The following is a 16935-nucleotide window of genomic DNA, read 5'->3' on the forward strand; positions in this document are numbered from 1 at the left end:
TGAGATCGTGTTGAACATTTTCTCTGTCTCTCTCTCTCCCTCTCTCTCTCTCTCTCTCTCTCTCTCTCTCTCTCTCTCTCAGCTGCTTCTGCTCTGCGTATGTAAATTTAGAGCGAAATGCCCTACAGACATTCCAATGGTTTTTATGTGCTTTGTGTTAATGAAGTAGAGAATGCCTATATTCATGTTTTTTTTAATGGTTTAGTGGCCACCTTTGGTCATGAATATATTTTTGTTTACTGCTTGGAATTTCAAATGAGAATGCATACTTTGTTTTGCTGACACTATTTGTATGTAAATGAATTCGTATGGATACTTAACATCTCTTTGAGACCTGCGAACATAAAATGAGAACACACGTTGTTTCCTAGTTAAATATGCATAGAATTTTAAAATGCTGATTTATTCTTGTTTTGTATTCGACTATTTTCGCTCTGGGTTCACAGCAGCGGCTGCGAGTTTTGAACTCATTCAGCATTATCATGGCGCAGTTATAAGGGTGATATGAAGTTCATGTGTATATATTTAAAATGTTTTACAGTATGGTAAAACTTTATTTTTCTTTCTTTTTTCAGGGCAAAGACATGTAGGATGATCTATGGTGTCCACGAATAAGATGCGAAGACCGCTCTTGAGGTAGTTCTGGTATTTCAATTTTTGAAGGTCTCACCTGGGTTGAGCACTACAGTGTTGGTCACCCTATCTTGTGCGCTGAACCAAGGCGGTAATGTACGAGTGAGTACCCCTCCGAGGCTCTCCTGATGAATCTTGACATGGCAAGTTTGCCAGCGGTAAGACCCGCCTCTAAAATGACTTGATCCAATGAGAGGAGAGCCCTAAGATGAACGAGGTGGCTATGAACACAATATTGAACATTAATGTTGGAGATCAGTGCACCACGTCTTCTGGAACAGCTTGAGAAGGTTAACTGCTGCTGGTGTTGGTATTCTCGCAATGCAGGAAGTCTCCATGACGTGACGTGCTCGGGTCATGCACCGTGCTATGTACAGGGTGACGTGTGTGGTGTAGGTCATGCCTGGCGCTGTGCTCACTGCCATGTGCTCCCAGTGTGCCTGTGTAGTGCTCAGTCAGGATCACCTGTGGATTCCGAGTTCACTCGCAGGACGATTCAGCCGTGTGCTGATAGGGGCCTTAATATTCCACTGTTTAATTCCACAGTCCTTGATAAATGGACATCTTGTGGAGGCCTATCATCATGTGTGTGTCTCTCCCCCTCTCTTTCCCTTACAGTTAGACTCCAACCCTTATCTCTCTTTCCTTCTGCCCCATCCCCGCCGCCCACTGATCCCACTGCTGCGCCATACATTGGTCTCATCCAAGTTTCACCCAGCGGTGAGGCCACACCTACGCCTATCCCTACTGCACCTTTCATCTCCCTGCCTCTGCCTTTCTCTCTCTCGCCTCCTGCACTTCCTCTTGTTTTATCTTTCCGCGTACTTGCTGCTTCATCTCACGCTGTACTTGCAGCACTTCAGTCTGCTCCCTCTACCATTTCATCTTCGTCCTCTTCAGAAACCCCTTCAGTATCCTTAGGTTATCCCTCAAACACACGGGATTACAAAGCAACCAGTTGCCACCAAGTGACCTCACATGGAAGACAATGTCCGTCGAAGGACTCGGAGATCAATGTCAAAGCACTGGCTTCGACTTTAGTGCTGTCTTCGAGAGGCAGAAGGGTCGATTTCAAGACATCGACCCCACTTGAGCTTCGTCCTTCGAGAGATAGAGTTGGAGACAGGTCACCTACCTCACGTCCTCCTCCGCTCCAATCGAGGGAAAGAGAGGTCAACCTCAAGGCGTCGGCGTCTACTTTTACATCGACCCATAGGTTGAAGTCGACACTGGATAAGACAAGAAACAGCAAACTGAGGGAGACGGTGGCGAGAATAGTGTCAGCTGTAATGGTGCTCCTCCTGTCCACCACCGCTGCAGCAGCATACAAGCTCAAACGTGAGTAGTAATGACTGTTTCAGAAAGTGAACGTGTGATTATCCATGTGTTTGTCAATTCATGATTGCGTAACTGTAATTATTTATTTGTAAATTTATATTTATGATTACCTACTAGTGTTTTACTATAGTAACAATAGCAGAGTAATGCTTCTGGTGTAGTGCTTTCAGGGTCATACGAATTCCTGAAGTTCTAAGAGGTAGTGGCACTTCCTGTCTTCTCCATCCAGTTCCAGATTCAGCCAACATATGTGTGAAGAAAAACTGTTATAGCCTTAGGCACCTGTTTAGGTCTCCCTGATGATGTCTGACTGACACGAGACACCACACCCACCTCCACCACTCTTATATCTTCACCATCGCGCCTTACCTTCCTCCAGAACACCCCGCTCTTCCCCACACCACACCCCTCACCACCCACCAACATCCTCCACTACACTCCACCTACTACCCAACACCACCTGACTCAACCCTTCCTCATCCTAAGTTGTCCTCAAAAATTACAATCAATCCTCCAAAAATTTCCAATCTCCTTCCCTCATCTTCTTAACCGCCCCCACTCTGAACAATAAAATTCCACCATTAGTCACCTCCCCCACACTTCTCAACCACACCAGACACTACCGTCGCTACTCTCTGTTTTCCTTCACTCTACTCCACCATAAAACACCCTACACAACCACACCCTTTCTCCGCCACCATAACCCTCAGTCCACCACTACATCCAACCCTTGCTCCACAACCACACTCCTCCTTTCACCAACACACTCCTCCCTACACCACAACACCCCTCCCTCCACAACCACATCCCTCTCTCTACCACCACACCCCTCTCTCCAAAATCATATCCCTCCCTCCACCACCACACCTCTCCCTCCACCACCACCACACCCCTCCCTCCACCACCACCACACCCCTCCCTCCACCACCACCACACCCCTCCCTCCACCACCACCACACTCCTCCCTCCACCACCACCACACCCCTCCCTCCACCACCACCACGTTCCTCTCTCCAACACCTTCATACCCCCTCCCTCCACCACCACACCCCTCCCTCCACTACCACTTCTCTCCTTCCTCCTACACATCCTTTCCTCCACCACCACCAAACCCCTCCCTCCTTAACAACATCGCTCCCACCACCACACTCATCAGTCCACCACCAACAAACCCCTCCCTTCATGAACCACCACATCCCTCCCTCCACAACCACCCACCTCTTCCACCTCCACACCCCTCCACCACTACGATACCCCTCCCTCCACCACCACCACACCTCTCCCTCCAACACCACATCCCACCCTCCGCCACCTCACAGTAACAGCCTGGATGATCAGGCCCTGATCTACCGGGAGGCCTGGACATGCACCGGGCCGCGGGGGCGTTGATCCCCTGAATAACCTCCAGGTAGACTCCAGGCAGGTAGACCCCTCCACCACGAAACCGCTCCCTTCACGACCACATCCATTCCTCTACCACCACACCCCTTCCTCCATCACAACACCCCTCTCTCCACAACCACACCCCTCTCGTCACTACCACCACCCCTCCCTCCACCAACACCACACCCCTCCCTCCACCACCACACCACTTCCTCCACCACCACCACCACACCACTTCCTCCACCATCACCACACCCCTCTTTTCACCGCTACACTCCTCCCTCCACCACCACACCCCTCCTTCCACCTCCAGACCCATCCTTCCACCACCACCACACCCTTCCCTCCACCACGACACCCCTCCATCCACCACCACACCCATCCCTCCACCACCAACAAACCCCTCCCTCCACCAACACTTCCCTCCCTCAGTCACCTGGTGTTACCAGGTGACTGAGGGTCGACAGGAAAAGTGGAGAGGTGCAATGGTGGTGTAACAGCAGGTTGGGAGACGTGGGAAAAGGTGGTTGAGGCAGCAGGATCACTGTTGTCAGTGGTGGAAGTGGTTATAGAAGTTACAGGAGCAGTTGCTTGGGCAGGAGACAGATCTGCAGGTACACTAAAGTTTACGACGTTGGGAAGGATCTTGAGGATGTCGGCTGAAGGTGTGGAGTCCGGAAAATTGAAGGCAGGCAAGTTGTTCAGACGGAATAGTTCGCTAACAGTGGTGTTGAAAGTGTCGGCGTTTGCTGCGTTGACAAGGTGTGCATACACCATGCCGTACAGCACCTTGGAGGGAGCCCCGTCCGGGAGTGGAAAGAAGGAGTTGCTGGGCGAAGGTGTCTGTAGAGTGGCATGTAGAATCTTCGTGGTGTTGGCTTGTAGTTTGGTTATTGCAGCGTATGTCGGTGAATTGGAGATGTTCTTCATATCTTTAGTTTTCTTCGATATGATTTCTTTCCTGAGTGGGCACTTAGCTGAAAGGGTATGATGATTACCCTTGCAGTTAAGACATGTTGGAGCCGTAGTGATGGTGCAGGATCTGAATTCGTGTCTATCATTCCCACATTATGAACAAAAATTCTTAACCTTGATGGGGCAGTCCTTGGTGGTGTGATTATAGGAGTATCAGGTCCAGCAGTGGGAGATGTGTGTGAAACGTTCTGGTTCTATATGACTTGGGTGAATGTGGTAATATGAGATGGCCAGACCGTCAAGGAGAGCTTGGGCAGCCATAGAGATATCTGAGAATCTGATCTTTGGCATAGATGAGGCGTTAGAATTCTTGAAGATGCTATCTACCGAGGTCCAGGTGTTTTGTTCCTCGATATATGTCTTCATTGCTTCAGCAGAGAGAGAGAGAGGTGACGCTCATGTCCAGTCTTTTGATGCTTCAGTGTCGTCTGTACAGACGACAATAAAGGAGTCCTTCAGAGAGTGGATTGCCCTAAACTTGACCTGCAGGCAGGTCCTAACGGCGGTAACTAAAGCTAGCTTCGAGGAGTCATTGCTTACTCTATTCACAGGCTTGATTTTCACACGATGCGACAGGATTATGAGAAAGGAGATAGCGCTTGTATAATATTTATTCTCCTCCTCAGCGGGGATCGAAGGGAGACTTCTGGAGAGTAGAGCAACATTGTCTTGCCAGTAGCAAGGTCAGCGGTGGAATGTGTGGCCTGACCCGTGACCTCATCTTCAAGCTGCTACACCTCACTGTCCAGTACATAAGCCTCTGGACACTTGCACTGGGCTAAGAGACGAATTATCTTGTTCTAAAGGTGATGGACTGATTGCATCAACTACCTCTTCATTTCGTCTCTTACCTGTGCTGATGGAAATAAATGGTATCAAATACCGACACAGTGGAAATATAAACACATATGCAGTATAATGTGATCCTTTATTGACAACGTTTCACCCACACAGTGGGCTTTTTCAAGTCACACACTTGACTTGAAAAAGCCCACTGTGTGGGTGAAACGTTGTCAATAAAGGATCACATTATACTGCATATGTGTTTATATTACCTGTGCTGATGTTTCTGTAATCGACTGATGAAGCCTGCAGCGCAGGCGACACGTTTCGTTAATAAAGATTCCTATTGTTTCCCAACTTATCGGTATTATATTCCATTTGTCACATGATAAAATACCGACACAGTATATCCAGTAACCCTGAAGCAAATTGCTTGAGGTGTTAATAAATAAAAGCGAAATCAATATTGGGCCGGAATTTACAACTCTCGCTGTGTCAGGTAAACCTGAAAGACAAGTATGAATCACACTGATTAATAAGCAGGTGTGTGTTGTCCTTTCCAACAATAAAAGTTTTTCGGATAAGAAGGAAACCTAAATCTAGCAGGCGGGGAGGGCGGGGGAGGGGGGGAGGGGGGATGAATCTAATAAGATCCTATGATAAAACTTATGAGATATTGTATTAATGTTGGTAGAATTACCGACAATATGTTAGGTAAAAGGACATAAGTGCAACTGATGTAACATTTTATTGTGGCAACGTTTCGCTCTCCAGGAGCTTTGTCAAGCCAAAACTGAAGATTAAGACACATGTGCAACACTTAGGTATCTTTACTGATGAAACGTTTCACCTACACAGTAGGCTTCTATAGTCAAATACAGAGGGAGCAGGTGTAGTATTGAAATAAATATGATGTAATCAGTCTATCAACCTTGGAGAAAAAGTATTAGAGGTGGTCAGTCCCTCAGCCTGGAGAAGAGTTCAGCTCCATGGTATTTTATACTGTTTTCAACACAAGCCAAAACTGCTTGGTAAAGCTCTTTTTTAATATAACATGTGTTTTATATAACATGTTATTGGTAATATTGCCGGTGTTGTACATGTATATTATACAGTACCCACAAAATGAAAAATTAGACTCATGTGCAACATCTGGGTATCTTTACTGTAGACATTTCCCCATACAGTGGCTTTATCGATACAAATTCAAGGACATAATTGGAGGACAGGGAAACTACATACAAAAGATGAGGTAATCATCTGCATTAATATAGTCACTGGATGACAAAACGTTTACAGTAAAGATGCCCAGATGTTGCAAGTGTACCAAAGTCTTCAGTGGTGACCTGTACATACTCAGTGGTGACCTGTACATAGCTCAGTGGTGACCTGTAGATAGCTCAGTGAGGATGTGTCTAGTGTCTAGTGTACTCCCTGTGGACTGAACCAAGATGTCCTCCATTGAGCAACTGTACCAGCATCTTAAGGAGGAATTGAGGGTAGCGAAGCTTGACATATGGCAATTGATGGAGGAAAACAAGAGGATTCGTAGTAGTCCTCCTGTTGTGAGTCCTCAGGTCAAGAAGGGAACCTGGGCAGTGACTGGACAGCATGGAACAAAGTTGAAGATCAAGAAGACGAATGGAGAGGTAGAAACAATGAAGAAACAGACTGCTGTGGAAACTGTTGTGGAAACATCGAAAGCATTCTCCATGCTACCCGATGAATGTGAGTCAACTACTGGGAACGTCACGACAAACGACACCAAGGAAGGTAAAAACATTGTTGTTGTTGGGGATAGCCAGGCTAGGTATATGGATAGGGCCTTCTGCTTGAAGGATAGGAGTAGGAGACAGAGGGTTTGCTTTCCTGGGGCAGGAATGGAGGATATTGTTAGCCGGCTTGACAACATCATGAACGGTAATGGGATCAATCCTATTATCTGCCTCAGTGCTGAAGGCAATGATGTAGGCAAGTATAGTTAGAAGGTACAGGACAGAAATAGACATAATTGAGAAGAAGGGGGGGATGTGCCCTGTTATATGTGGCATTTTGCCAAGAAGGGGTGTTGGAAATGAATGTTTGTCCAGGGAAATTGGTATTAATTGTTGGCTGGACAAACACTGTAAGGATAATGCGGTACCATTCATTGACAACTGGGACAACTTCTATGGCCGAAATGACATGTATGCCAGGGATGGGGTTCACTTATCCAGGGCAGGTGTGGGTTTTCTTGCTAGCTCAGTTGAGGGTGTTGTTAGGACTTTAAACTAGGATTAATTAGAGGTATGGGTTTAGAAATGAAAAATAATGAGTGTCGAAATATGGATTTTGTCCTTGATATCATAAATCTAAACAATAACAAGAACAGAAATAGGTATAGTGGAAAAACAGAAAGGAACAGGAAGGGTAAAGAGAAAGGAAGGTCTTTAAATATATATTACACAAATTGCCATAGTGCTAGGAATAAGATGATGAGTTGAGGTTAGTTGCTAGTGCAGCTAACATTGATCTATTTGCCATAACTGAGACGTGGTTCAATACGAAAAATCGGGACATGCCTGCTGAATGTCACATATAGGGTTTTAAATTGCTCCAAGTAGACAGAAGTATCGGGAAGGGGGGTGGGGTGGCAATGTATGTCCGAGATCGCTTGAACTGTTGCATAAAAACGGATATAAAGTCTGAAATAACACATACAGAGTCTGTCTGGATGGAATTTTCAGAGGGGCATAAAAAATTTATTTTAGGTGTGGTATACCGTCCCTCAAACTTAGATAGGGACCAAGGGAGACTACTATGGGAGGAAATTGTTAAGGCCACAAGGCACGATAATGCAGTAATTCTAGGGGACTTCAACTTTAGTCAGATTGATTGGAATTTTTTGACTGGGAATTTAGAATCTAACGACTTCTTAGAAGCAGTTCAGGATTGCTTTTTGAAGCAGTTTGTGACAGAACCTACAAGGGGAAATAACCTGCTTGACTTGGTTCTGGCAAACAAGGAAACCCTTGTTAATAATTTAGAAATTACAGAGGAACTCGGCGCAAGCGACCACAAATCAATTACCTTCAGCATTGAATGGAAGTATGATAGTAGGGATAACTCAGTAACGGTCCCAGATTTTCGCTTAGCTGATTACGATGAGCTTAGAGAACACTTATCTGTGGACTGGGGTAACAAAGAGAGCTATGAATATGACAGCTTTCCGAACACTATACATGCTGTCCAAAGAACATTTATCCCATATAAAGAAATTAGATCGAATAGAAATGACCCAAAATGCATGAATAATGGGCAGAAACAAGGAGTTTATAGGTTCATCAAAAGAGGTGAGGGTCATCTTATGAATCAGTATGTTGACATTAAGAGGGACGTTAAAAAGGGGATAAGAAAAGCTAAACGGGACTATGAAATTAAAGTTGCTAGATATTAGAAAACTAACCCTAAAAGTTTTTTCCAGGTTTATAAAACAAAAGTTAGAGATAAGTCCCCTTAAAAATAACTATGGGTATCCTGCTGACAAAAAGAATGAAATGTGCTCTATTTTTAATAATTATTTTCTCTCTCGGTTTTCTCTCAGCAAGACACTAATAATATCACAATAATTAGGTTTTTTAGTGGGCCTGAAGAAGATAAATTATGTAATATCTCAGTTACTAGCAAAATGGTCATCAAACAGATAGACCGTTTGAAGCCAAATAAATCGCCCGGTCCTGATCAACTTTTTTCAAGGGTTCTTAAGGAATGCAGAAATGGAACTCTGTGAACATTTAACTAATATTTTTAATTTATCTCTTTAAATAGGTGTAGTGTCTGATATGTGTAAGATGGCTAATGTAATTCCTATTTTGAAAGCAGGAGACAAGTCGTTGCCGTCAAATTACCACCCAATAAGCCTAACATCAATTGTAGGCAAATTAATAGAGTCAATTACAGCTAATAATATAAGAAGCCATCTCCATAGGCATAATTTGATACTCGACAGGGATTCACCAGGGGGCCGTTCTTGCCTAATTTATTAACTTTCTTCAGTAAAGCTTTTGAGACCATTGATCATGATAAAGAATTCGATACTGTTTCTTTGGATTTTAGTAAGGCTTTTGATAGAATACTGCACCAGAGATTGTTAAAGAAAATGGCTGCTCATGGCAATGGGGAAATAGTGCTGTCATGGCTCACCAATAGGAAGCAGAGAGTGTCCATCAAGGGGGCTAATTCTTGTGGGGATCCGTAAGCAGTGACGTTCTGCAGGGATCGGTCTTGGGCCCGTTGTTGTTTATAATATATATCAATGACCTTGATGAGGGAATTGCTAGTGATATGAGCAAATTCGCCGATGACACGAAGATAGGTAGGATAATTGATTCAAACTTAGATGTCACAAAACTTCAGGAGGATTTAGACAAACTCAATTCGTGGTCAGAAAAGTGGCAGATGCAGTTTAATGCAAGGTTCTGAAGCTCGGGAGTGTCCATAACCTTAACACTTATAAGTTAAATAACGTAGAACTTAGCCGTACGGATTGCTAAAAGGACTTGGGGGTTATGGTAAGCAGCAACCTTAAACCAAGACAGCAATGCCTTAGCGTACGTAATTAGGCAAAGAGATTACTGGGATTTATATTAAGAAGTATAAGCAACAGAAGTCCAGAGGTTATACTGCAGCTTTATACATCATTAGTAAGGCTTCACCTAGATTACGCAGCTCAGTTCTGGTCTCCATATTCCAGAATGGATGTAAATTCGTTAGAAAACATTCAGCGAAGAATGACAAAATTAATTCTTAGCATTAGAAATCTTCAGTATGAAGAATGATTCAAGTCCCTTAAATTACATTCACTTGTAAGACAGAGAATGAGGGGAGACATGATCGAAGTGTACAAGTGGAAGATGGGTATTAATAAAGGGGATGTAAATAAGGTCTTGAGGATATCTCTCCAAGAGAGAACTTAAGAACATAAGAATGGATTAACACTGCAGAAGGCGTACTGGCCCATACAAGGCAAGTCCTTGTCAAAACCACCCCTACCCTAAACTACCCAAGAATTTACTCCCATACCCACGACACTAATCAAACCCAGCCCCTCCCACTTATATATTTGTCCAATTGCTTTTTAAAGCTGTCCAAGGTCCTAGCCTCGATCACCCCACTCAGAAGACCGTTCCACACATCCACAACTTACCTATGTCCTTTCTAAATCTAAATTTATCTAACTTAAATCCATTATTTCTGGTTCTTACCTGGTTCGACACCCTCAGTACTTTATTAATATCACCTTTGTTTATCACCATCATCCGCTTATACACGTCGATGATATCTCCCCTCATTCTACGTCTCTCCAGAGAGTGGAGAGTCAAGGCTCTAAGTCTATCTTCATGCGGGAAATTCCTTATACAGTAAATCATTTTAGTCATTCTTCTCTGTATGTTCTCCAATGAGTCTATATCCATCCTGTAGTAAGGAGACCAAAACTGAGCAGCATAATCTAAATGAGGTCTCACTAGTGATGTATAGAGCTGTAAAATAACTTTTGGACTTCTGTTACTTATACTTCTTGAAATAAATCCTAGTAATCTGTTAGCCTCGTTGCACACACTTAGGCACTGCTGTCTTGGCTTTAGATTTCTGCTTACCATGACTCCCAAGTCTTTTTCACATTCTGTATGATCAAGCTCTACTTCACATAGATTATAGCTTCGAGGGTTATTTTCATTACCAAGGACTATTACCTTACACTTATCCACATTGAACTTCATCTGCCATTTTTCAGACCAAGACATTAATTTGTCCAAATCCTCCTGGAGTTGGAGAATTGAGACACTTATGCAACATATGGGAATCTTTATTGAAGAAATGTTTCGCCACAAAGTGGCTTCATCAGTCTTATGCAAAGCAGGAACCCTGGAGTCGATGTGTTCAGTCCATCAATGTTGTAGAAAGCATAGCACAGGTATGTGTATTGTATATATATAATGTTCACCAAGACCAGGGTACTGGCACGGGTCTTAATTTTGAGATGACCCGTCTCTGGCTCCCGAAGGAGAATTGATTCTTCATCGTTCCAGTATATACTGCTCAAGCTGTGATTTGGTACTAAGGTTACTCCATCTCAGCTGTTTCGTGAGCTGGGAACAGGGCTCTGTCCGCTCTGAGAATCTACAGATTCATGGCATGCACCGTCTCCTCCTCGGTCAGTAAGCACATCCTCAGGAGTGTGCTGACCATCTGCCGGAACATGCTCCGTTGTTCCGTTGAGTTGATTGTGTTGCAAATAATATCTGTGAATGCCTTGATAAGTGTTAAGAGATCCTCCCTGTTGAGGGCCTGTGTTGTCGGTGGGTTTGAGGCAGTGGATATTATCTGGGCTGTTGCGATCTGTGGGGACTGCTGAGGGTTGTATTTCTTCACTGTTCACACCGTGGCCTGTTGCTGTGTGCCATGTTGGATAGCCAGCATCTGCTGGTGAGGCGCAGGCATAGCCAGGGAAACCTGCATAGTGGCTGTGACGGGCAAGGAGTGCCTGCGTTGCCGTGTTATGGCCAGTTGGGGCTCGTGTAGTGCTTTCTGCTGATTGCATTGCCCAGATGTTTCTTGTTGGTGCCGCTTGTTCCTTATGCTTTTGTTTTTTCATTGAGGTAGGAGGGCAGGAGGCTCCTGTCCATGACGCCTGGTTGAGGCTTCAAGGGTCGGAAATTCCTCCGCATTAAGTTGGGTGGCCTGATGAGAGTTCTGCAGTATGGCAGGATTCTCTGCACCCATCGTCTGCTGCCTCGTTGGTGGCATCTTCCAGGAATCCTGAATTCTAGCGAGCCTCTCGGAGCATCGAGGGTTCCAAGCACGGTGTTTCTGCCTGCAATTCGGGCATCGTGGAGTGGGTGGTGATGCATTCTTTAACTTGGTGATGCAGTCCTCGGTAGGGTGGCGCTGGCTACAGACACCGCAGATTCCTCTGTTGGGACAGAGTGTACCCAGGTGTCCGTAACGCTGGCACTTGAAACACCGAACTAGTTCTTCCGTGAAGGTCCTGACATCGTACCTGCCCCAAGAACCGAGGTCCAGCTGGGATGGCAGCGGTCCTACATGATGAATGAGGACCTGCTGGGTTGGTGCGTTGTCTGCCGTCTTTGCCTTGAGACGATGAGCTGACACCACACTGGGGTGAGCTGCTATTGCCTCGATTGGCATCATTAGCGGGTACCGCATCACTACATCCTTGGTGATCTTCTGCCGATTTGAACAATATCTTGAACCTCAATTTGTGCCATGATTCCAGGTGTGTAACCACCCCATAGTGGGTTCTGTGTTCCCAGTAAGACTTTACCTTGAATCTGCAAGATGGGTTGAGCTGGTATGCCTGCTCCTTGGACGGACTGTGTCTTACTGTTGTTCACATTGATCCATCCTTCCGTATTCGCTGGCTGCATGGTCGGAGCTGTCAGGTCTGCAGACTCTTCCTCTTCCTCTGATGACAAGGAGTGATCTCGCAACTTCTTCGCTAGGTTTGCGCCCCGCATTTCCAAATCCGAGTCCTCAGTCGTGTCCCTGGAACATCGTGACCTCTTCCTTTCGGCAGAAGCCATGTGTCTGTCTCGTACCAATTAAGTGGAGTGCTGGTGGAGTGGACAATACTGATGACTGATACTGCTTGTCTAATACGTATAGCACAGGCTCGTAGCAGTGGCTTATATACTGTAGTCATGTGAGGCGAAGCAGGAGGAGGCGGGGTCATAGTGGAAACGTCCACTAGTCTAAGTAGGTCTTCGTCCAAAGATTGGACAAGTTTTGAAGAATTCTTTGTATCAAGATCCCATGATGTTGTAGTGTCTGACAGATGTGATAAATGGTTTAAAAACCGACAAGTTGAAGATTGAAACACTTATGCAACATATGTGAATCTTCAAACATCGAACTCAAACTCCTCCTCTCCTTACATTATTCTCCTTTGTATGGACTGATGAAGCCACTGTGTGGCGAAACGTTTCCTCATAAAGATTCCCATATTTTGCAAAAGTGTCTCGGTCTTCAACTTGTCGTTTTTTTAAACCATTTATCATAACACCACAAACTGGCATAGTGCTAGAAAAGTGGAAAATGGCAAATGTGATACCTATTTTCAAAGCACATTACAGGTCTTTAGCTTCGAACTATTGACCAATAAGCCTAACCTCCCAAGTGGGAAAATTTATGGAATCAATAATTGCCGAGGCAATTAGCAGCCATCTTGAAAAGCATAAATTGATCAAAGAATCTCAGCAATGTTTTACAATAGGGCATTCATGCCTTACGAATTTATTAACTTTTTTCACTAAGGTATTTGAGGAGGTAGATCATGGTAATTAATATAATATTGTGTATATGGACTTCAGTAAGGTTTTTGATAGAGTCCCACATCAGAGACTATTGAGGAAAATTAAGGCACACGGAATAGGAGGAGAAATTTTTTCCTGGATAGAGGCATGGCTAACAAATAGGCAGCAGAGAGCTTGCATAAATGGCGAGAAATCAGAGTGGGGAAGCATCATGAGCGGTGTTCCACGGGGGGTCAGGGTTGGGCCCCTTGTTGTTCACGATCTACATAAACGACATAGATGAGGGAATAAATAGCGAAATAAGCAAGTTTGCTGATGACACCAAAATAGGCCGTCGAATTTATTCTGACGAGGACATTAGATCACTCTATGAAGATTTGAATAGACTGATGCAGTGGTCGGACAAGTGGCAGATGCAGTTTAATATAGACAAATGCAGAGTTCTAAACATTGGACAGGAAAATAACCATGCGACATATAAACTAAATAATGTAGATCTTAATGTTACTGATTGCGAAAAAGAACTGGGCGTTATGTTTAGTAGTAATCTAAAATCAAGACAACAGTGCATAAGTGTTCTCAATAAAGCGAACAGAATCCTTGGCTTTATGTGAAGAAACATAAATGATAGGAGTACTCAGGTTGTTCTTCAACTCTATATATCCTTGGTTAGGCCTCACCTAGATTATGCTTCACAGTTTTGGTCACCGTATTACAGAATGGATATAAATGCTCTGGAAAACGTACAAAGGAGGATGACAAAGTTGATCTCATGTATCAGAAATCTTCCCTATGAGGATAGACTGAGGGCCCTGAACCTGTACTCTCTGGAAAGGCGTAGAATTAGGGGGGATATGTTTGAGGTGTATAAACTGAAAGCAGGAATAAATAAAGGGGATGTAAATAGCGTACTAAAAATATCTATCCAAGACAGGACTCGCAGCAATGGTTTCAAGTTGGAAAAATTCAGATTCAGGAAGAATATAGGAAAGCACTGGTTTGGTAATAAAGTTGTGGATGAGTGGAACAAACTCCCCAGTACAGTTATAGAGGCTAAAACGTTGTGCAGTTTTAAAAATAGGTTGGCTAAATACATGAGTGGGTGCGGGGTGGCTAGCTTGTGCTACTAGGTCAGATGCCGTGCTCCTTCCTTAAGTGAATGTGACCTGACCTAACTAGGTGTGGGCATTGGCTTAAGCCCGTAGGACACTTGGACCTGCCTCGCATGGGCCAGTAGGCTTGCTGCAATGTTCCTTCTTTCTTATGTTATGTTCTTTTTATTATTATTATTATTATTATTATTATTATTATTATTATTATTATTATTATTATTATTATTATTTATTTTTATTTTTTGTAGTAATAGTAATAGTAGAAGTAGTAGTAGTAGTAATAGTAGTAGTAGTAGCAGAAACAGCAACAGCAAAAGCAGCTACAGCAGCAGCAGCATCAGTAGTAGTGTTAGTAGTATCAGTAGCAGTGGTAGTTGCTGTTGCAGTAGTAGTAGTTTAGTAATTGTTTATATTTGATTTTATTGCTTGTTAATTTTTACTATATTGTTAAAAAACAAAGCTTAAAGTGTCAAAAGCAAAATAAAAACAAATTAAATCAATATATAATATTTATGAATGTCACAATTCCTTCCAAGAATATCGCATTTTCTTCATCCCTTGTCCCTTCCCCCCACCCCTCTCACTCAGATCTGTGACATTGCACAATCTCTCGTTAATATTTTCTCTACAAACACATCATATGTACATAGAGAGAGCACAGGAATCCATGAATGAAAACAGCTGACTACGCTGTGTTTACGTTAGCAAGCGCGTAGGATTCCATGAACGAAACAGGTGACCGCGTCGTGTTTACGTTGGCACCCAAATTTCCTGTGCTGAGTGGTCACGTCGATGGAGGCTGCTGGTTGGCCGGCTGACCAATTTACCATTACCCCTCATTGGTAGTACGAGGGAAACCTAGACTAACATAGTATTTTATTTTTTGGTCTCATGTCAGGGTAATATTATATATCCAATCTATAAATCACTATGAATCTTTAAAACAATTACTTATAATATCACAATAACTCATTAGAGAATAATAATGATTCCAAGATCCTGCGGTACTGAGTATTTTCTTCCCAGGCGATGTGTCTTGCGTCTCTGTAGTTGATTAAATGGTTGTGGAAGCTTCGGTGTAGAACATAGGCATTCCTCAAATCGTCCATTCTACTTGCATATTGGTGTTCTGAAATATGCTTTGAGGTCTCTGAATGTCTCGCCCACGTTGCAGTCGTTGAAAGGGATTATGTACTAAGAATTGAGGCAGTAAGGCGGAGCCACTACAATATGAAGGGTATGCTGGTCTAGATGTGTACCAGCTGTCGAGATAATAACTCTTAGGAGATAGTAGCCCAAGTGCAGTGCACTCACAGTTAAGAATTTATATTAACGTTTTATCAACAATTAGTTTTTTTTTTTTTTATATTTTATTTAAAACCAACAATAGACAAAAGGAAAAACCCTAAAGATGACAATATATGAACAAATAACTGAAAAAACGTTACATTAGATATTGAAACATTAACGAATAACATTACAATATAACAAATATGACCACTATTACCTACATATAAAATCAGATACCGAAGCTTAAAATTGTCCTATACTAGCTACATGTGGATAAGTTAACTTTTCGCAAAAACATGCAAACCTATATTAACTCTTCCTCAAATTAATCATCCTTGCTCTTAATTCACACTAGAATAATAAAATACAAGTATAATAAAGAGCAGTTTGAATCAAAGAACATTCCACAATTATCATAAATTTACCCTAACCTAAGCCTAGTATTTCATCTGTATTATAAATGTCTAATCAACACGAAAATTTTACCACATACCCCTAACCATATTTGTTGGTGTACATGATACAACCTTGTATTACCATAAAGAGGAAAAAAAAAAAAAAAAAAAAAAAAAAAAAAAAAAAAAAAAAAAGGAAAACCCACTCTTCACCTTTAAAATCAGACTTCAATTTACATACATGTACATACATATAAATAAGTATATAAAGTATGTTGTCTAATTGAACACAATCACTTACAACGTCAGTTATAATATTACGTCAACTCAACCATGAATAACTTCATCCAATTCTTACAACTTCAAGGGTTCGTAAAACTCTTAAACTACATACTTCTATTGGCACCAAATCAATTGTGCTTACAAAAATACAATTGTAAATTAAACTGGAACATAAAAAGCCATTTTGACATTTACACATTGTATCAAAATCATAAATGCTCATAGAAAATATGTATTGTATATCATTGAAAATGTTCATGAGAAAAACCATTAATGGTATATACAAGAAAGTAAACATACATACATACAATACATACATATACATACACATACATATATATATACATATACATATATATACATACATACACATACATATATACATACATACATACACACACACATACATACACAAATACACACACACATACA

The 16935-nt window shown here is 42.7% G+C and overlaps 1 protein-coding gene across 1 annotated transcript in view; it reads left to right on the forward strand.

Annotated features, from left to right (window-relative positions):
- Window positions 1-385: 385 nt before the first annotated feature.
- LOC128695495 (uncharacterized) overlaps window positions 386-16935 on the forward strand; it is a 458740-nt gene continuing 442190 nt past the window's right edge. Inside the window, exon 1 of the mRNA XM_053786204.2 lies at window positions 386-1971. Within this exon, the coding sequence (XP_053642179.2) occupies window positions 879-1971 (1093 nt within the window). The 5' untranslated portion in view covers window positions 386-878. The remainder of the gene's footprint in view (window positions 1972-16935) is intronic.

Source organism: Cherax quadricarinatus, chromosome 2 (assembly GCF_038502225.1).
Source record: "Cherax quadricarinatus isolate ZL_2023a chromosome 2, ASM3850222v1, whole genome shotgun sequence".
Lineage (NCBI taxonomy): Eukaryota > Metazoa > Arthropoda > Malacostraca > Decapoda > Parastacidae > Cherax > Cherax quadricarinatus.